The sequence below is a fragment of the Thermothielavioides terrestris genome, chromosome 5 (genome assembly GCF_000226115.1).
Source record: "Thermothielavioides terrestris NRRL 8126 chromosome 5, complete sequence".
In the NCBI taxonomy this organism is placed as follows: domain Eukaryota; kingdom Fungi; phylum Ascomycota; class Sordariomycetes; order Sordariales; family Chaetomiaceae; genus Thermothielavioides; species Thermothielavioides terrestris.
Genome location: NC_016461.1, coordinates 724056 through 743109, shown reverse-complemented (window position 1 = coordinate 743109; position 19054 = coordinate 724056). Strand labels below are relative to the sequence as shown.

Sequence of the window (19054 nt, the reverse complement as noted above, 5' to 3'; positions counted from 1 at the left end):
CGCGGTCCAAGAGGCCTGCTGTAGTGTAGTATACATGGTACTATGCAGCGCGTGGACGAGAGATGCAGTTGGGAATTCAAACCCCCGATCTAGAGCGTTGCAGCGGCCCCCTCTCCGCGCTGGACCGGGTAAAGGAAAGAGGTACTCGCCTGGTACTGGGTAGTGTGCTGTGATAGTGTCGTCCCCAACACGGCGCAGCGACCATACCGAGTTGCGTGTCCCCCGCACCCTCACGAGACGGGGGTTCCCATGGTTCGACTGCCCACGCCCCCGCTCCTTTCGCTCCTCACTCCCGCCTCAGCACTCCGATGCAGCCGCCAACGCCCGTCACTTGGACCGAGAATTGTCCCTGAGTGGTCGGCTCGTAGATGCTGACCGTGAGCACCTGCGGGTAACCGATCGATCTCCACCAACTTGCTAGTGTAGTGAAGTAAGCCTCATGTGGTGACACAGCCACGAGATCAACATTGTCCACAAGCTGGCCGCTGCGATCCGAGAATGGCACCAGCGGGTCAAAGAGCAGAATCTTCCTTGACAGGGTCCTTCGCCATCCCGCACTCGCTTTGGTGGATGCAGATGCAGGTATAGTGTACCGCGTGCAGCTATACTACCTCGTTCCGCTTGGAGTGGGCAGCGGCAAGGCATACGCTACACTACGTCGCTTCGAGAGCCCTGCGAGGGGCCGTCCCACCAACCCTCCGCAGGCGAGCGGGCCCAGCAGACGCAGGTCCGAGAGAAACGGGTTAGGCGCGGCTCCGTTGGAGGGAGGGGTATGCGGGAGCAGTGGGGGAAGGGGGGAGGGGGTGGGGATGGGGTGGGAGATCGGGAGCGTGTTGCTTTTTGTACCTGGATAGCTACACCCTCGAGGGGCGCAACCGGGAATGGCCTGGCTCGGAAGGAGGAGGTTGGCTGCTGGGGTTCCCTCAAGCGGCTCGTCAATCTTGCAAACCCCCTCCCCCCCTGCGGCCGTTGTTGAAACCCCATCTTCTCCACTCTATGGAACCGCTAGCGGAGCTAGATCGATGCAGATTGACGATTTCGTCGACGACGTGTCTTAAGTTGCGCGATTACCGCACTGGAAACATGGTAGTGTATTGTAGTTTGACGATGGCGGCGCGGCGGGGGTGACGCATCAGGCGAGGTGTGTTACATCGAGGTCGTGTGCCAGCATTCTGCTGTGTCGAAACGAGAGAAGCCGTCAGTTTGCCAGCGACAAGGCATAGGAGCTGACACTGACTTCAGCCGAAGGGTGTTGAACCACGTCCCTTTGTTTATTCCTTCCCATCTGGTCCCTGAAAATCCGGACTGTGAACCCGGGCAGAGGTGTTCGTCTTGTTTCCTTCCTTCCACTCCCGCGGGCAAGTGAGGTTCCTGGCGAAAATCATTCGGCACAGTGGCAAAACTGGGTTGATTGCGGTCTTCACGGCTGAACATGTTGGCTTGGCGTTCTTGATGCCATGTATGATCGGAGGATGACAGGCTACTGTTGGCCCTAGGGACCTTAGGCAGGAGCATGCATGAGTCCCCTGTGGGAAACTGAGAAGTACCCGAGGTACATGTACTGTACCTGAGATGATTGTCGCTGAGTGCTCCATTCCCCTCCTTTTGACCTCGTGTCCTTTCTTGGTCATGAAATCCATCATCATCTCCTGAGCCCGAAGACACCCGGGTCATCGAGGTGAAAACCCCAACCGGTGAGACTACGACACTCGCTCCGGTCCGATGACCTGGCTGAGACTGTCTCAGGGTACCTGAGTCACGATCCTGTGCTTCCGATGGCTGCCTTCAGAAGGTTGACTGTACGTTGCCGTATAGGGGAAGGAGCCACTGGGGCCCATGCCTCCAAATCTGGACCTGGAGGGGTTCGTCCTTCTTTCCTGCCCTGCGGGGATGATAGCCGATTACGTCGACGAAGCACCGAATCGTGCATGCAAGATGCCTGCTGAGTACACTGCAGGACAAGGGCCGGGGTAAAAACGTGGGAGAGTGGGGGGAGAGCGGGGGGGAGCTAAGGGGAGTATGGCTCCTAGGGGGGTGCCGAGAACTGCCAGACGTGTTTCGAGGTGTACACTACCCTTAGCCTCGCAGGCTTCAGGTTGAGTTCCATTGCCAGCGTGCGTGTTAGTTCCTGCGCGGGACCGTGGAGACGGTGGGTCTGAGAGTGTGAGCCGGCCGGGAAACTGTTGCGACCAGTTCTTTCCCTGGACTTGAGGCTTTCCCTCTCCGGTGAGGCGTGATGACACAGAGGGTCGCACTAGTCGAGGACATGCCGTGTGACCTTACTCCACTACTTCGCAGTACACTCAGCAGGCCCGCGGTCTAGCCCACTTGCCAGAAGCATGATCTTGCGCGGGGTGTTTTGCAGCGCAAACGCACGATGGCGTGCATTGGTGTGCTGTGCCACCGGACACTGGCAGGGGATCCTGTCTCTTGTAGCCCGATCTGGATGTCTGCCCGCCCCTGATTGGTCAATCGCGCGACCTCCCTGGAAGCAAGCAAAAACGTATTTCGCACTCCCTTGTATGTACGCCGGCGAACCGACTTCGACGGCCAAAGGAAACTGGGCTCGAAATGGGCAAGATTCGGGTTGCCGTCGACTTGTTGTTCGATGAGAGCATCTCTGCCAATCTAGTCTACATCTAACGTCAAACTTGGTGGACTCGGTCTAATGCGCCTTGTTTTTCCGCCTTCTCCGCTTCCATACCTCGAGTCAGTTTCCATCTTTCCCGCACCTAACTTTTTGGTTGATTGACCCAAGAAACCGTGCCTTCTTTTTTCATTTTCTTTTCTCCACACCCCATCCGCCAACATCAACAGTTTTTGGTTGTTCCTGCAGCGTAATAGCCCCTTGTCCTTCTTACCACATCCGGCTTCCCATTACCTCATTACGATTTGGGTAGCCAACCCCGTAGTGAAGAGGGGGTTGGGTGGCATGGAAAGAAAGAAAGAAACAAAACGTTCGAACTTTTGTTTTCCCCGACTCATCGCCGACGCACCATGCCATGCCTTTTTGTGTGCGCTGCCCCGAAAACGAAGATGCGCCCTAGTATGGGTGACTCCGACTTCCAAAAGCATTATTGTTTAGCCAAGCAGGTCGAGTTCTGTTTTGCCTCGACCATGTCTCGGTAACCCCGGTGGTGACCCGGGAGACGCGTCAAGACCAAAAATGAGATCCCGAAATGTCGTCCAGCCATCATGAGTCGTGTGTGAACGCTCGTCGTACGGTGATGGAGGCTAGTCGTCGGCGCTGTCAATGTCATCATACATCGGAGACCCGGTGGCTTTCGGGTATGCAACGTCCGTTGCTGCTGCCAGGGCGTAAGACATGAAGCCCTGTTTTCCCGACGACGAGATGGCCACGCGCTTGGCCTGCGAGAAGCGAGCATGGCGCATCGACTTGGGCAATCCCGGCCCGTGCGGTGTCGCCATGCTCTGGCTGCGGACAGGCTTCTCCTGCAGACGGAATGTGTTGTGCTCGTCGCCGTCCTCCCGGCTTCCCCACGATGTCTGTAACTCCGGGGTCAGAAACGTTCTTGACTGGCCTGGATGTAGAATAGCTGGGCACGGAAGAAAGGGCGCTGGGTGGGATTTACCTCCTTGAGCGTGAACAGCGCATAGAGTTTGATCAGGCCGTGGAAGTAGCCGAACAGGATGGACACCGGCAGGAACACGATGTCACTTGGATTCCTGCGAAACAGACCAACCAGTTTCACTACTTTGGTAAAGCCAAACATGAACGCAATCTCCGCCCAGAGAAGGATACGCCGGTTTCTAGGCTCCCAGTTCTCCGTACCCCACCAGCACGAGAAGAGCAGAAGCGGGTCGACCACGAAGGCCAGCGAGGTGAAGGTAGCAATATGCAGCGCGTACGTGCACCACGGCTGCTGACTAGAGGGGAAAAAAGCGCTTAGCGGGGGTCTCGCCTGGAATTGGGGGATTGAAGCCAAGTGCAACCTACGTGAGCACGTATCTTTCGCGTACCAGGCTGGTCCAGTTGCTCCTCCAGTTGCTCCTTGCCCAGCGCGAACACTGGTAGAGGAACTTGGTGCTGTTCTCGAGCGTCGTCTCGATCTCGCACTCGGGCTCGTATTGGATCCAGGTCTTCCACTGGTGAGCCACTAGCCAGCGCGTAACGAAGTTGTCGTCGTCAGCATTGAGGATGTACCTTCCCCACTTCTCGTTCTTGAAGCTCCCCAAGAAATCGTAGCTCTTGAGCATCTCGGTGCGGTACGCGCCCGTGCGGCCCGACATGCACGACGTGCCGCCGTCGATGTTGTGCGTGGCCGAGATCTCAAAGTTGCGGCGCTCGATGTAGGCTGCCCCGAGCCAGTTGAAGATGCGGGTCACAACATCGCCATCGAAGACCCGCTTCACCCGCTGGCAGGTCCCAACGCCGCCCATCCTGTCGTCCTCGAACGGCGCGAGCAGCCACGGCATCAAGGTGGGCGGCCATTCCACGTCGTCGTCGGCCATGACCGTGATCGCCGTTCTAACGTGGTCGTCCTCCAGCGCCTTGCAGACCTGGAGACGCTTGTTTGCCTTGTCCACGTGGAGCACCTCGATTTCGACGGGACACGCAGGGTCCGGCATCTGCAGCGTCGCAGTCACGCGCCTCAGCGCCTCGTGCTTGTTCCACGTCGTTACGAGGATCAGCTTCGCGGGCTGGCAAGCCAGGATGCTCTCCAGTGACGGGCGCAACTCCTCGGGGCGGTTGTGAATGGTCGGGATGATCACCGTGACATCTTTGGATGTGTACTTTGGTTTTTCCCAGTTTGGCATTTTGGACTTGTAAGTCCAGTGGCTGACGCAATGGACCAGCAGACGCACATAGCGATGAAGCCTGAAAGAGCCTGTTAGCCCACCGAGACATATGGAATCCGCCAGCCAACCAGGTATCCAGGTAGGTAGTCAGCAGGACCACGTGGCGCGCGCGGACCGGACTGAGGCACGCTGGCTTCTGCGGGCAGGACAACCATACCAGAGGATCGTGTGGAAAACAGCCCAGAACTTCGTCGAGTAGAGAAACTCCGGCCTCGGAATTACAATATCCATTAATGCAGACATGTTGAGCCGAAACAACAAGCAGCAGGCGGTTGTATCGCCGGCTGAAGTGAAACTTTTCCTTTTCGGTTCTCTTCTCTAGGGTAGGAAAATGAGCCCCGTGATCTGTCCTGCTGCGATGTCTGCCTCCCAACAAGCGCTGCTCCTCAGGCGTTGGGCCGGGGGTTCGCTCTGGGCAGCAGGTGTCGGCTGGACGTGGGGTTCGATCGGTGACTCGGGCTGGCAGCGGCGAGCCAAAGGACAAGCGAGCGAAGTTGGTGTGACAGCCCAGAGACGGCGCGGCCGTGTCATGGGAGTCGAGATCAACCGAGGTGGCAAGGGGGGGCGTGAAGGCGGGGTGTGCCTGTTTGGCTGGTGCACGCGAGCGGGCGAGCTCTCCCGCGCATCTGACACCTTGCCGGACAGAGACGTGATGGCTCACGCGGTGAAGTCCTTCCTGCCCCGCGGAATGGTCCGGCCGTGATGGGGCGAGGACCGGAGTCACACAGAAAAAAACGACCGGCACGGGCTACTCCTCAGGAGTTCGCCGACACGACGGAGGAAGATGCCGTTGGAAAGAGGACCCCAGAGCCGATTGTACGCGACGAGACGGCGAGATTAAGGGAACAAAGCCATTCCAAAGACCAATTGGTCTGTCCCTGGAGAACAATGACAAAAAGAAACAAGAATGAAAAGAGGAAGGGGAGAGGCGTCGGCGGGCTTGCTTCGGAGTCTAGACTCGGGAGGCAATGCCGAGCTATATATATTGCCCAGCGCAGGCGGACAAACAGGAGACGGGACTGAGGGAGGGCCACTCGACCGAAAGACCGAAAGTCATCCAGCTGCCAGTTTGAGCAAGAAGACGACGTTGACCCTTGGAAAGTACAGGACCTCGGTCGCGGGCCGGCAAGCGTCTTGTGCGTGTACTATGTAAGCACTTCGAACGCAATCTTAGAGGGCGTAACCAGACCCCGCGCAATACGCAACCCCGTGCCCCTGGTGCTGTGCATGTACATCATGTACCTAGCGTTTATTAGCTGGTTGAAAACATAGAGGTACCGAAGTGTACATATCTCTTGCTGTGCGTCTTTTCGGTGCACTGGAAACGCCAGACGCGGGCAGTGACATGCAGTAGGGTAGCATACATGAGACCCCTGTCCGCATGGGGGCAGCAAGGGGGGTGTTCCTACACGACACATGTATGTACATCCATGAGTGTATACTACCACGTCCGACTTGTGTTTGCCAAGGTCGTTAGTAACTTCGGATGAGAGCAGGGTGGAGGGAAGGGAGTGCACCTAGTGTAGGCGGGCATATCGAGACGCCCATGGCCCCTTCACCCACCCCCAAGGATTGCAGTGTTCGTGTACGCCGTAGTCAATTTTTTTTCTCCCCCTCCCTTGAGCGTGATGGGCGAGGGAATCAAACCTCTGAGGAACCCGTTTCTTGAAATCCATCGAAGTTGATGTGGTCGTTCTGGTTATACTATTTCTCACTGCTCAGGCATCCTTGGGGCGCCTTTTCCCCGGCGCGCTAAAGGCATGGCGCTGCAGCACACCTCCGAATCGCCCGCTTGAAGGGATCAAAGGGTATCGGGTGCGGAGTCTCGCTCGCGATCCACCGCACTAAGGCGTTAGTTACCTAAGTTAGTCCAGTGAGAGGGCGAATTCTCGGACCCTGAATTTAATCTACACTACCTTCAGACCTTCCGCACAACCTGGAAAAAGGTGGAAGGGTGAATGAAGTGTTCCGGCCGTGTCGCCTGAGCTTCGGGTCTGTTGCTTCACATCAACCTCTCGAGAGGTCAGACTTGGATTGGCCAGGCCACCGCTGGCTCTGAGCGGGCAGTGATGTGTACGCCCTTTTCTCACGCAACGGGCTGCTGGTTGGCGAGTCCCAAATAGACACCATACATGTGTATGAGTTAGGTAGCGGTCCGGATCGATGAACAGGTGGCAGGACAGCTGGTCAGCGAGCGATCGTCTGATGATGTTGGCGACGGCCAGCTCGTACACGACTTGGTCTTCTGTGCGATGGGCAACCATTGGAAATCCTGGGATACCGAGCTTGCGCTGCAGGAAGCTGATTCCTACGATGTTGGCTCAGGGCGGCGCTTTTCCGCCGCGTAGGTAAGGTAATCAGCGGTCTGCCGGAGCCGTCTGAGCATGCACGGTTTTTGGCTTTCTATGTAGGACCTTGACGGTTGTGGGTTCCCGTCATTGTTATGGGGCGAGCATCGACCCAGCGAATGCGAGAGAGGCTCGAATGGAACCAACAATGGAAGGAGCTCAAGGATGTCACAGTCAAATGATCTCGACTGCCTTTTTCGTACCCCCTGACGCAAAGTGGTCAGAGGGGAAAGGGCGGGGACGAATTGGAGAAATGAGCCGCGAATTCTTCTTCGTCAAGGGGCCGGTCCTGGACCAGGGCACGAGCCCACGGCGATCTCGGGACCGCAACCCCCCGAGAAAAAAAAAAAAAAAATGGAGAGGATGGTTGTCGATTATCGAGAGCATTCGTCCTGGGGAAGCATCCTTCGATGTGGGTTGGACTTTGTAGGTAAGGTAAATAGGTAGGTCGCTACCTAGGTGCCACCTGAGTAAAGGGCATGACCTTCAGAATCGTCCACTGCGGCGTGTCCGGCGGTGGCAATGGTATGGTTCGCAAACGAGAAGACAGTTGCCGGTATAGAGCTCAGACCGCGACCGTCCCATGTGCAGTTGCCCTGGATTACTGTGTAGTGTAGACATTGATGCACTTACATAGCACTGGTTCACGTATGCATCCGCGATACGGGATTTTCGTCAGCACCTCGGTGTGAAAAGAGATGGCATAGCCTGCCGTCGGTGAGGTCTTGACTAGGTCAGGGTCAGGGTCCCAATGCACCGTCGCGTACGTCCGAGTCCCACCGCGCGGCGAGTTCGGACGCTGTTGAAAGTCACCGACGGGATTGCTCCTGCATCGCACAGGAGCAGTTGCCCTGCTGGTTGCATTTGTCAGGGATGCCAAACACTCGAGTTCTGCCTGCGCGGAAAATGCCATGCCCGATCACGCAGAGCTGTGACGTGCACTGTGCAGCTGTTTGTCCAGGTGCTCTACACAAGCCGATGATGCGGGCAGGAATGTGGCCAGCTTGCAGTGTGTCACGATGCGTACAGAACCGTGCCGTCAAAATGCTGGTACGTCCGAAGCACGCATTCGGACGTCTTCAAGGCCCGAGGCGTTGTCCGACATTCCTGCCCACAAATCGGCACATTGGCCGCGCTCAGTAACGACTGGAAACGGATGCCGGCGTCAAACATCAGCTATTGATGAACTTTGAGCGTCCCTTTTTCTCGAGTGGAGAGACAGACTTACCGGTAGTTATTGGCGTAGTTAATACGGCTTCCAGCCGCTTGTCGCATTGAACCCGATGCCACGCGGGAGTTTAATTGAGGCCGGGTGCTGAAACCGAAGTCCCTTGAAGCGGGAAGCCGGCCGGGTTCGGAGTGGGACATCTTGGCAGGAACAGCAAGTCCGTGTAAGTTACCCAACGCTAGTGTACACTAGTGTATTGTACCTGAGTGTAGACGGTGAGGGTAGCGGGGATCCATGTGTGGGCGGCAAGCAGCGTTGGCCCCCTGAGATCGGCCGACATGGCGATCTCCCGTCCATACCTTTTGTAAGGTAGGCAGCTATCGACCGAGGGGCTTTTTGTGCCAGGGCGGCGAGGCAAGCAGTAATGCACACTACGGATGTCGCTACCAAAAGAATCCGCACACCGCCCTCCATTGAACCGGCAGAATTAACCGGTATTTACATAGACATACAGATCCAGCCATCTCTCCGATCTGCCCCCTCATCCAAGTATGCAGGACGTCTTTTTCCATTATCCTCCTCCTCAACAGAACGACCTTGAACCTCCTAAACAAGCCTTTTTACGATAGTCTACTACGATATTGCTACGCGGGCTCAAGTACTTATATTCAAGCTGATTGTTCAGCTTGATGATAAGCAGATTGAAGCGTTTACTAGCATTAAAACCAAGGACTTTGAACGACCTGGCCGTCAAGGCTCTAGCTCGTAGCTTGGAAGGTCAAAAGCACGTCGATAGGATGTTGTTTCGGCTTCTGGGCCTAGTACTGAATAACTTCATTTTTACTAGTCAGGTAGTTGGATCCAGGAGAGCGTTGGATCTAGGAGAGATTCAGGGTCGGATTCAGGGGGGATGGTGCGGGGTGTAATACAATGGCTTACAGGCTTGGCATTCAAGGCGGTGTGCGGATTCTTTTGGTAGCGACTTCCGTAGAACTCATCGGAAGCCTCAGAGAGTCACGGGAGATCGTTTCTCTGGCGAACGTTAACTCCCCGAGCTAACATTGACTAGGGTGGTGCGGGCAACAATGGCAGGGCCGGGAGCGACCGCGCGCCAAGCATTTTCCCGCACGGTCCCACAGGGGAGGCGGCCGCGCCGGTGGGGGGCATATCAAGCCGTGTTTCTCGAAAGACACCATGAAGATGAATGGCGAAGGGATTGGCGAGTCTCAAGTTTGCATTGACGTTATCTGGGAGTTCATGTTGTTGCCGTTGCCGGTTGCCGGTTGCGAGTGTGACGGTAACAGCGAAACTGGGACAGGAGAGGCCATTTCCGGCCCCGGTACCCTCATTTCCCTCCTCCCGTGGAGGTACTTTCGGCAGGCACGATCAACTGAATTCATTACGGAATAACGTTACCGCGCATGGCCCCGACAACGAGACTGCTGCATTCAATCGGACCCTCGTGCGTGCGCAATTTGCTGCTAGGTTTCTCTGCCGCTCTCTTGCATGGAGATCGATCGATTCCAACCACTGCGAACCCAGGACCCCTGACGAGCTGGAACCTTCGCAACACCAACATTCCGTGAGGTAACCGAACGCTCGCCTCGGTTCCGTTGTTTCCACGATCCTCGGCTTTCCGGAACTGTCATAGCGGCGACAACTAGTGCAGTGTACAGTACCCAGGGGTGCTCTTATCTCGGCATGGCCGTTGCGCAATCCCGAGAGAGGCGCACTTAGGTGATCCTTCTCTCATCTCCTCCGCATCAGCCCTCCGCATCAGCCCTCCGCATCTGCCCCGCGCACTGCAGGACGCGCGACATACGCACCGCAGCAATTGCAGGGCCAGTGGCAGTCATTCTCCTCGGGGACGAAACGGCCAGATTATCTTCACCGTTGTCGATCCAAGCCTCCCCGCGCGGGCAACCCGCGTTCCAACTCCACCGGAACGGGCCCAGTGAGCGTGGAGTGTATGTACACTGACCAAGCGCAAGTGCGGCTCGTGCGGGAATACATGGTCCGGGGAAGCAGGAAGGGTCTTCCGGGGCGGGCGAACGATCTGGATGATGTGCTTCGGTAGTCCACGTACTGTGCCGTGGGATGCTCACATCGTCATGCAACGAAAGCGGCATCTTTCGGCGCCGAGCGGGAAGCCATCGCTTTTCCTCTGACCGGGTTGTTTTTGGAACAACAGCCGGTGAGCCAGGGCGCAGAAAATTTTCTCGGCGAACCCTGACAATGGCGCCGTCCTGCTACATATGCGCTTGGGTTTTTGGTTACATCCTGCTACCTCATGCTGCCTTTCCAGGCATCTCTGATGCAAGCGCACAGAGCTCAGAGCCGCCCATCGTATCAGCCAACACGGCAGAACCATGGAATAAAGCAGGCATCCAAGCCTCACCTGGCATCAGAGGAAAGTTCCCGCCTTGTGTCATCAAAACCGAATTTAAACCTTTGAGATGCGTCGGTTTGCTGAAACGAAGCGAACAGGTCTCCTGGATCGATCCAGGCTGGCCGCCGAAGACCCTGGATCCAATCCCCCGAATACCTAGTGGCTCGAGGCAGAGAGGAGGCACGAGGCACGGAGGCAGGGTAGGGTACCTTAGCCTTCGCTCGTCCGTCGTCCCAGGTTCTCCTCGCAGAGCCCACCCAGAATGGAGATCCCACGTAACCGTGACCGTTAAACAGGAAACAGAGCCTCGTCTTCAGCGCTGGGAGGTGCGCCAAGACCGCCTCCGGGAGTCCAGGGGCGGACCTCGCCTTTGTTCCAGGTGTTATGACTGGAAGGAGCTAGTAATTGTCTTGGATGAATGGCCATAGCCCGTCCTTCTTGCAACTAGCAGCTCGACTAGATGGGGTAGAAGAGAAGTCAGCCATGTTGTGGCACACGCCGCTCTAGATCTCGTGCTAATGGCTGCGTGAGGAGACTAGTCCCGTTGGTGATGACGAAGGACGGGCGATCCTTACCTGCACGGGAGCTTTCTGGTGCCTCGCTCATGATCAACCCTCAGCTGGCTGGGAGTCGAGACCTGTCATAGCCGCCGGAAATGGAAGACTGATAATCTCTAGTTGGTCAGGGACTCTGAATGCCTGGCCTTAGACCCCTTCTGCTTCCTCATCGTGTAAGTGTACACTTCGGCCCATCTGTATCGCGTCTCGTCATGTCCCGGCGTGTGTTGAACAGCCCTCGGAGAGCTGGGGGATGGTCTTGCAACTCCAGCCTCTTGCATGTTTCGATCAACTGGTCAGACGCCTCTAGTGGCGAGCTCCGTCTTTCTTGGGCTCTAGGATTCTCGCCAACAGCAAACAGCCAATAGCCAACAGCAGATGATAGACAGCCAGCCCCAAGTGAAGAGGAACACCAAGATGGTGGAGTAAAAGTGCCTCATGTCCATACGATGCGCTCCTGTCTAACAGTGTGTTCCCACAAGTCTGAAGACCTAACCGAGATCTTCAAAGCTCACCACAGACTCCGGAGGTAACACCTCTGTGCCCGCATAGATGTTGACAGTCCAGTTAGAGACGACGATCGGTTCAGGTCATCGAGGGAACTCGCCTCCTGGCTCACTCGAAGGCAGGAAACATCTAGCGCAGAAGTAGCAAGGGCACGCCGGAGAGACGGGCGTACATTGGAGCTCGTTGAATTCCCGTCTGCCCTTGACAAGGATTTGTTGGTCGATCTAGCTCTGGCCCCTTTCTACCAAGTACTGTTTTCACAGACGACTCATCCCTCTTTCTCTGTCCAAGCAGGTGTCATTGAGCGCAAGGCACATACTCGCACCGTCCTCGGGGATGACTTCCTCTGCTTTTCCTTCGTCTTGGCTGCTCGCGAGCTATAGGGTGGAGTGGATGAGCCGAGAGCAGTTCTGCTGAACCTTCCCGGGTGGTCTTCCCTGTCCACCGCCAGCGACGGCAAAGAACAGCTGGAGCTAGATACGACTTTTTCTTCCCAGCCGTCTTGAGAGAAGTGTCTAGGCCGCCAGAGCCAGGCCCTCCGCTGCTGGAAGCATGGGTGTCGTCAGTTGGGTCCGTGTGCGGTGGGCTTGGGCGTGGGCTCGATCCTTCATGCTGCCACATCTCTATGCCCATCACCGCAGAAGGCATAGAGAACGGACACGTTTGCGGAGAGGGTGCAGTCGGCCCCTTCTTCCCGCCTTCTGGACGACTTGGTTCTGTTGGGCAAGGGAAACCACCGGCTTGGCGTGGCAACTCTGATTGCTCCCCAACATCCCTCTTTCTCGCGGTTCTTGTGACAATCTCACACCGCATGATCGAGGACCGCCCTAGTTACAGAGACTGACGATAAAATAATTCTGGATGGTGAATCTGGCTGGTAGTCACACTGTATCTGCGCTTGTTATCCTGGCGCCGCCCACTCACAGCACCGCACAATATCTCAATATAGACGGCAATGGCGCTTACTTGGGAATTGGTATGTTGTCGCGCACAGTATATAGGGTGCCCCTGGCCTTTGCAGGGCAAGGATGTCCTTTTGCCCGTTGTGACATATGTTGGTAGTTCAGGGGCTCAGAGAACCGGCTTTCAAAACCACCCAGCCTGTACCAGGTGAACTGTGACCTGGGGACGACAATGGTCTTCTAGGGGTTGAAGACGAGCTCTCTAACCTCATATGAGGTCTATGGTCTATGAACTAAGTCTGGAATGTGACTCAAGTGCCACTCTTCGAGTATGAAATAGCTCACCACGGGTCTAGATTAGCCAGATCGTGGTTTTAGCCGCTGTCTACTGGGTGATTGCCCGTATAGCTTTTTTTTTTTTCTATTTTCTCTCTCTCTCTCTCTCTTTTCTCTTTTTCTCTTTTTCTCTTTTTCTCTTCTCTTTTTCTCTTTTTCTCTTTTTTTCTCTTCTTCTTTTTTTCTCTTTTTCTTTTTTTTCTTTTTTTTTTATCTTCAGGAACGCCTGTCTTCTGCTCTCATAAATCTCCAATCCGTCCTCCACGTTGATGGTAATGCTATTACAGAAGCGGCGCCTGGACGGGAACCGCAAACCATCTTTCTGCTTGGCTGAGTATCAGCATCACGATCTCGACCTGCCGTTACATATTTCCGTCATAGTATGAAGTGGCGGAAAACCGCCGGATCACTGCAGACCTGTCGACGTAGGTCGGGTGCTCTAACCTGTGTGTCTGCTTTCCTCGCTGCCCGGGAGGAGAAACCTATCTAAACATATACTGGTTTAGATATAGAAAGTTTAGGCCAGACTAAAGTAGAAAAGCTGGCGCTCTCCGTTGGTGCCTTTCCACAATCGGGCAGAGAGATTTCGACCCAAAGTTTGCATACCAATTAGGCCAACGCAGCGAGTGAAGGGGAAAACACCTTGGGATTGCTATGAGAACGTTGCCCTCCCAGAACTCGTCAGCAACGCCGTCACTCTAACTTCAGAGAAACCATCAGCCACCAAGCGGGCTGCGTCTTGTTCCTACGGCGACTTCGCTCGCTCCATCTCTCGGAGGGGCAGGAATTGGTGAAAGGACAAGCAGCGACCGGTCGACTGCTCTGCGGCATCTCGCGGTCGACTTGACACCGTTGAACTCTCCAGCAGCTTGCTTGGAGGGCCTCATCAACTGAGAACGTTCTTGTCAATCGATCGACTCGTTGCCGCGGAGCAACGGCGACAAATTTTTGGTCGTCGAGGCACAGAAGAACAGTTGCCCCTTTTGGCGATTGCCCCGGGCAGCCACCGCTGCTTCCAGTGTTCCTCTGCCTCGGCCGTCGAGCCGAACTCCACTGTTCACCGCCTTCTGAAGACCCAGCCGGGGATCCCGGCAGGGACCCCACCAACAGTGTCCACCAAAAACAAATTCCCTTGCAAGGAAGGCACCGTGACGGATATCGAACGAGAAGACAATGAAAGAGAACGGCTTGTCGAGAAATCCCAGAATATCCTATTGTGCTGTTCTCCAAGTGAATGCTCATTGCAAATCAGCGATTGGACCTGTGTACGAACTTTTGATGGTACGGTCTATTTTTGTCCTTGGATGAGGGGTTAGTTGTCCGAAAGACCGACGCGGGGTCCTTTCGACTCTTGGTCAGCACTTCGCATCGCCGCCACCAGGGAGTCGAACGAATCGAGAAGGCGCAAGTGCGAAACGACGCGGGCCGACCTGCCTGCAAAGTAACCTTGGCCGGCGCCCGCGAGGGAGGCGAGGTTTCCCAAGAAACCCGGAAATTCCGTGATTTCGTTGATGTCATGACTTGTTCGACTCTCGTGTTTTGACACTCGTGTCAACTGGCATGGAAATGCAACCATCTCACTCATCTGCAGGAAAACGTCTATGTTGCCACTCCGCATCCGTCCGGCTCCTGTAGAAACGAGGTCGCTTCGACTGGAATCTTCCGAGGAGTCAACTGCAAGCAGAGCGAGACTCTCTCTTTCCGTATGGAGTGATGGCCAAGATCGCGAAGACCGGCCCGCCGGGTGCGGTGTCCACCGTCCTGGTCAGGATCGTCTGAATCCGGCCTGGCGCTATTGACCTCGAACCCTGGTGAGAGCCAGGGCCAGCTTGACCGCCGGCAAGGACGCGCATTCCGCGTCGCTCGTTGCCGACCGTCGCCACAACAACACGGCGAAAACAAGCGGAGAGAAACATGCGCAACCTGCGACCTCCACAACGCTGCCGTGTGCGTCCACAAAAAGTTGTTGGTGTTTCCGGCCGGCCGCGACCGTGGTCTGGCCGATAGCGAAATTCACCCCTCCTCCTCTTCTCGTAGCCAATCGTAGTGGCGCCCGCCATCCGGTGTTCCGGTTCCCGCGCTGGCTGCCAATCAGCCCGACGCGTGACGGGCAGAGCGTGTGGCTGACGAACAAGGGCGCGGTCACGGGCGCGGGCACTGCTGAGGGTTGCAGACCGCTCACTGGCCGACTCGGTGTCCAGGGCCCCCGCGCGCGGTGGTGTCCACCGCGGGCCCAAGCCCCGGGCAAGACACCCTTGCCAACCCCTCCTCTTCCCCACAGTCGCAGCTCGCCCGTGGGCCAAAGAGAATGAGGCTGAACTGTAATCGGCGTGGTTCGTCGATCCGGGCTTTTGCTGCTGCATTGGTGGTGTGGTGCAGTCTCCCCGGGCTTATTCCGCTCCCGTTCCCGTCGCAAGACCACAGAGTTACACATCCACCCATCATCCTCTCGAGTCCCTTTTTCGCCTGGCTGGAATTCGTCATCCTCCAACAGCATCCTCATGCCAGAGGACTCGCTCTTTGTTCCCGGGCAGCCGGACGCTCTCTGACCGCGCTCCTTCAATTGCCCGACCGTCCCCGGTGCGACCCGGACGATCCGACTTGCGACCTGTGCAAACCTGCCAGCACCCCCTGTGTGCTTCGCTCGATATCGGAACGTGATTGAGAGATTTTGTGTGTGCATATCTTGCGTGTGCGCGCGGGAAATTACCTTTTGGCTCGGGCCACTGGCTGCAGAGACGACGACGAGATACCCTCATTCTTTTGCTGCGGTAGCGCCGTTTATCTTCGATGCTCTCTGAAAGGATATCCCGGTAGCCGTCTCGACCGCGCGCTCGTCGTGTCGTGCCTGACACGGCGGCAGCGCCGAATAAACAACTCCTTGTGGGCTGGGCGGGTCGTCGTCTCTCGCACTCGTCCCCGGTGTTTCCTCGCTGACGGCGTGTGTGTGGACGAGTGGACGTGCGGACGGGGCTCTGTTCCGGTCGTGCAGCTGCAGCGGCCGGTATATCGGAAACATGGCGTTCTTAGGTGGCCAGCCGGGTGGCGTGGCGAACAAGATTACCAAGTCGAAGGGCAAGGTGGTCAAGCCGATACTGAAGAAGCTGTCGCACTCGGAAAAGAACTCGCTGGATTTGGATCGCGGGTGGGATGAGCAGCAGGTCGAGCAGCTGGTTGGGGATGATTGGGAGGCGAAGGATGTGAGTTTTGGATTTGCAGGAGGGCTTGGGGCAAATGACAGCATCGTGGCTGCCGGCGCAGGAAGCGGCTTCCGCCCAAACCCCAAGTTCCAGCATGGCCGGTCTGGCTCTCAAACCTCAGCCGGCAGCGGACCTCGCGGTGGTGCCTTCGTGCATCCTTTCGCCCAGACACCGCGAACGTCAACACCGCCGCTGTCCTATGCTAACTCCCTGGCGTCTTTTGACAATGGGCGGGACTGCTCGCCCACGATAACCGAAAACGAGGACAATAGCGATTTTCAGGCGACTGCCACCCCCAACTTGCATTCGCATGCGCACTCGCATACATTCTCGCAGCCACAACTGCCAGCTGCCTCGCAGTCGACTCTCAGGCGGCCGTCACTGAACAGTCAGCGGACCTCCTCGTTTCCCGACATTCCCGCATCCAACCCACCCTCTCTCCGCATCATTACCGGTCGATCTGTGTCCGGGACGACTGCGACATCCTCGCGCTTCGTACCCGGCAGTCTTCCCACCGGCAGCCACTCCGACCTCCATGTTAATGCGCATAGCCTGAGCGTCAGCGCAGTCGACACGCTCGACTCCCCCACCGGAAGCCTGCGCTGTGGCGGCAGCGTTTCCGCCTCCCATCAGCAGCAATCGCACTTACCCCCCCTGCGCGCGTCGCTCGATATGGGCCAATTCCCGCGCCTGCGCAGCCGGTCCGAGCTGGACACGGCGACTCGCCAAGAGAACATTCGCATCGCCCGCCGCAAGTTCGAAGAGCGCGAGCGGGCCAAGGAGGAGAAGTACGACCGGGAGATGATCCGCAAGCGCGAGCGTCGCGAGAACAAGGAGGCCACCCGCATCGAGAAAGGGGAAGCACCATCGCGCCCGTCATTCCACCGCAAGAGGACCCCCACGGCGCTCTCGACCGTCTCGGCCCCTACCGGTGCAGGCGTTGGTGCGAACAGTTCGCCTGTCGGCGGTCTCTTCGCCCATTCAACCTCGCGTCTGGCGTCTTCTGCTCCGGCCAAGAGCGGCGGCGTCGGGCTTGGCATTGGTCGACGCCGTCATACCGACAACGAGGCGACGGACATGTACGCCCAGACAGAGAAGCCGGTGGGGTTCGCCAGCCGCCGGTACGATAGCGTCCCGGTCGAGGCGCCGCCCTCGTTTGGCGTGACGGTGCACGACGTGCAGTTCGAGCAGACGCGCCCCAGGAGGGGCAGCAGCGCCAAGCGGAAGACACAGAGCTACTGGCATGGCTTCCTCCTCTGGCTGAGGACGAAGCTGCTCCGGCTGAGCCGGCACTAGCTCGCTCCCCGCACCATTCGACTTGTCGTGTGCCGGCTGCTGCTGTTGTTGGGCTTGGGTTAGAACAGGACCAAGCCGGACATGGCTGCATCGATGCGGTTGACCCGCACGGACACAGACATGGACGACAACGGCCTGGCCCGCGTTGTTTCATCCTGAACACGACTCTCATCCCCAGCTATCCATCCATCCATCACTCCGCCTTTGAAGTTCATCATGATTCGTCGGCCTTAGACGACTTTACGAACCAAAACGAACCGCACCCACCCCCACCTCAAACAATTACACTCATCGTCCCCCGCGCTGTGTTCATACAGACAGAAAGAAACGACGGCATGATAGCGCAGTCACGGTATCGGGCATTTGGGAATGACTTCTTCCAGGCGTTTAAGGGCTGGCCTTCCTTCTTTTGTAAAGAAGGAACTGGAGGCAGGTTCTTTGTTTGTTCTCCTCTCTTTTTCACACCCCATCTCCCAGTCACATAGCTGGCGGCAGTGGCAACGGCGTCTGGAGGAGTTGGTCTTTTCTCTTTCTCATCCTTTCGTTACTCATGTTATGTATCACCCGGGTCCTTTTTCTTTCTTACGGTCGTTTGTGTGTTCCCCATATTGGGACGCCTGTGTGTGCGGTTGGGTTGGGTCTTGGGCAACGGGAACCCCCCCCTGGGTGGGGTTTAAGGGGCATACGTTCGTCACGGCAGACCACGATTCTGGCTCCGGTTGGGGATTCTTTTAGACGGTCACTCGGTCGGTCGGTTGGCAGGGGTCCGTTTGCGCTTGGTTTCTTTGGGACCGGGTTGGATCAGGCGGTGTGGCTCGCTCGGCACGGTTTCTCTGAAGCGCTTCTCTGGGCCCTGGGATTTTGCATTTTGGGGGCTCGTTTTCTCTTCTCGCGATCGTTAAGGGTGTGGCATGGCATGGGATGGCATGGGAATGGGTCGTGGGATGGCCTCGGGGCGTGGCTGATTCCCGATTGCCCTTGGCGGTCTCGCCTGCAGTCGGCTGTGTGAATTGGCTTTGCGAGGGACACATTGGCTTGGTAGATCAAGCGTTGCATGCTTGCTTGGAATCTAACATGCTTTGCGTTTTCGGACAAAGGATGTGTTGACTTGATATTGAAGTGTCCGTTGGGTCTGAGAGTGCTATTGCCGTGGCGTTGGACCAACATCATCCAGGAAACAGGGAGGTTGAATGTGCCTACCCTGTCGTTCAAGAGCCGTTGCTACTGCTTTGTTGCTACTGCTTCGTCCTCTTTTACAACGCTTTCTGCTTTCCCCCATGCAGCTTTGCCGGCACTTCGTTCTTTCTAAGCCTTTTACTATACTCCGTGCGGATTCTAGTAATCGGTTGTAGAGTATGTCAACTGTGTACTTCTACTCTGCGTTTCTAACTCTCCGTCTTGTGCAGGTTTGAGAGGCCTGTGCCTCGACTGCTGTCGGATGGACCTAGTCAGCCGAGGTAACGTTATCGGTGAGTGGGCCCCGCCTTTAACTACCCGAGTTAAATGACGAACCCCTGACCCAGCTGTCAA

General features: G+C 56.7%; 4 protein-coding genes across 4 annotated transcripts; 2 read left to right on the top strand and 2 right to left on the bottom strand.

The window, feature by feature from the left end:
• Window positions 1-3022: 3022 nt before the first annotated feature.
• THITE_2120767 (glycosyltransferase family 2 protein) lies at window positions 3023-5293 on the bottom strand. Its single transcript, XM_003656276.1, has 4 exons — window positions 4979-5293; window positions 3959-4840; window positions 3594-3888; window positions 3023-3507 (listed from the first exon to the last, which is right to left on the bottom strand). Exons 1-4 carry the CDS (start codon window positions 5062-5064, stop codon window positions 3235-3237), a joined length of 1536 nt encoding a protein of 511 aa, XP_003656324.1. The 5' UTR covers window positions 5065-5293; the 3' UTR covers window positions 3023-3234.
• A 2331-nt stretch (window positions 5294-7624) lies between these two features.
• Window positions 7625-8677, bottom strand: THITE_115271 (uncharacterized protein; the record flags this gene model as incomplete). Its single annotated transcript, XM_003656275.1, has 4 exons — window positions 7625-7773; window positions 7803-7996; window positions 8197-8345; window positions 8600-8677. 4 exons carry the CDS (start codon window positions 8675-8677, stop codon window positions 7625-7627), a joined length of 570 nt encoding a protein of 189 aa, XP_003656323.1.
• A 6064-nt stretch (window positions 8678-14741) lies between these two features.
• THITE_2091489 (uncharacterized protein) lies at window positions 14742-15340 on the top strand (the record flags this gene model as incomplete). The annotated part of the gene is made up of 3 exons (XM_003656274.1): window positions 14742-14779; window positions 14851-14975; window positions 15066-15340. The coding sequence occupies 3 exons, from the start codon at window positions 14742-14744 to the stop codon at window positions 15338-15340; spliced, it is 438 nt and encodes a 145-aa protein (XP_003656322.1).
• A 538-nt stretch (window positions 15341-15878) lies between these two features.
• On the top strand, window positions 15879-17554 carry THITE_2120763 (uncharacterized protein). The gene has a single exon (XM_003656273.1). The coding sequence runs from the start codon at window positions 16046-16048 to the stop codon at window positions 17522-17524; it is 1479 nt and encodes a 492-aa protein (XP_003656321.1). The 5' UTR covers window positions 15879-16045; the 3' UTR covers window positions 17525-17554.
• Window positions 17555-19054: the final 1500 nt, after the last annotated feature.

Coding starts and splice junctions, on each gene's coding strand:
- THITE_2120767 (XM_003656276.1), bottom strand. CDS start 5,064: ATGTCTGCATTAATGGATATTGTAATTCCGAGGCCGGAGTTTCTCTAC. Junction 3,889..3,958: donor CGCGAAAGATACGTGCTCAC/GTAGGTTGCACT, acceptor TTTCCCCTCTAG/TCAGCAGCCGTGGTGCACGT. Junction 3,508..3,593: donor CGCTGTTCACGCTCAAGGAG/GTAAATCCCACC, acceptor CCGGAGTTACAG/ACATCGTGGGGAAGCCGGGA.
- THITE_2120763 (XM_003656273.1), top strand. CDS start 16,046: ATGGCGTTCTTAGGTGGCCAGCCGGGTGGCGTGGCGAACAAGATTACC.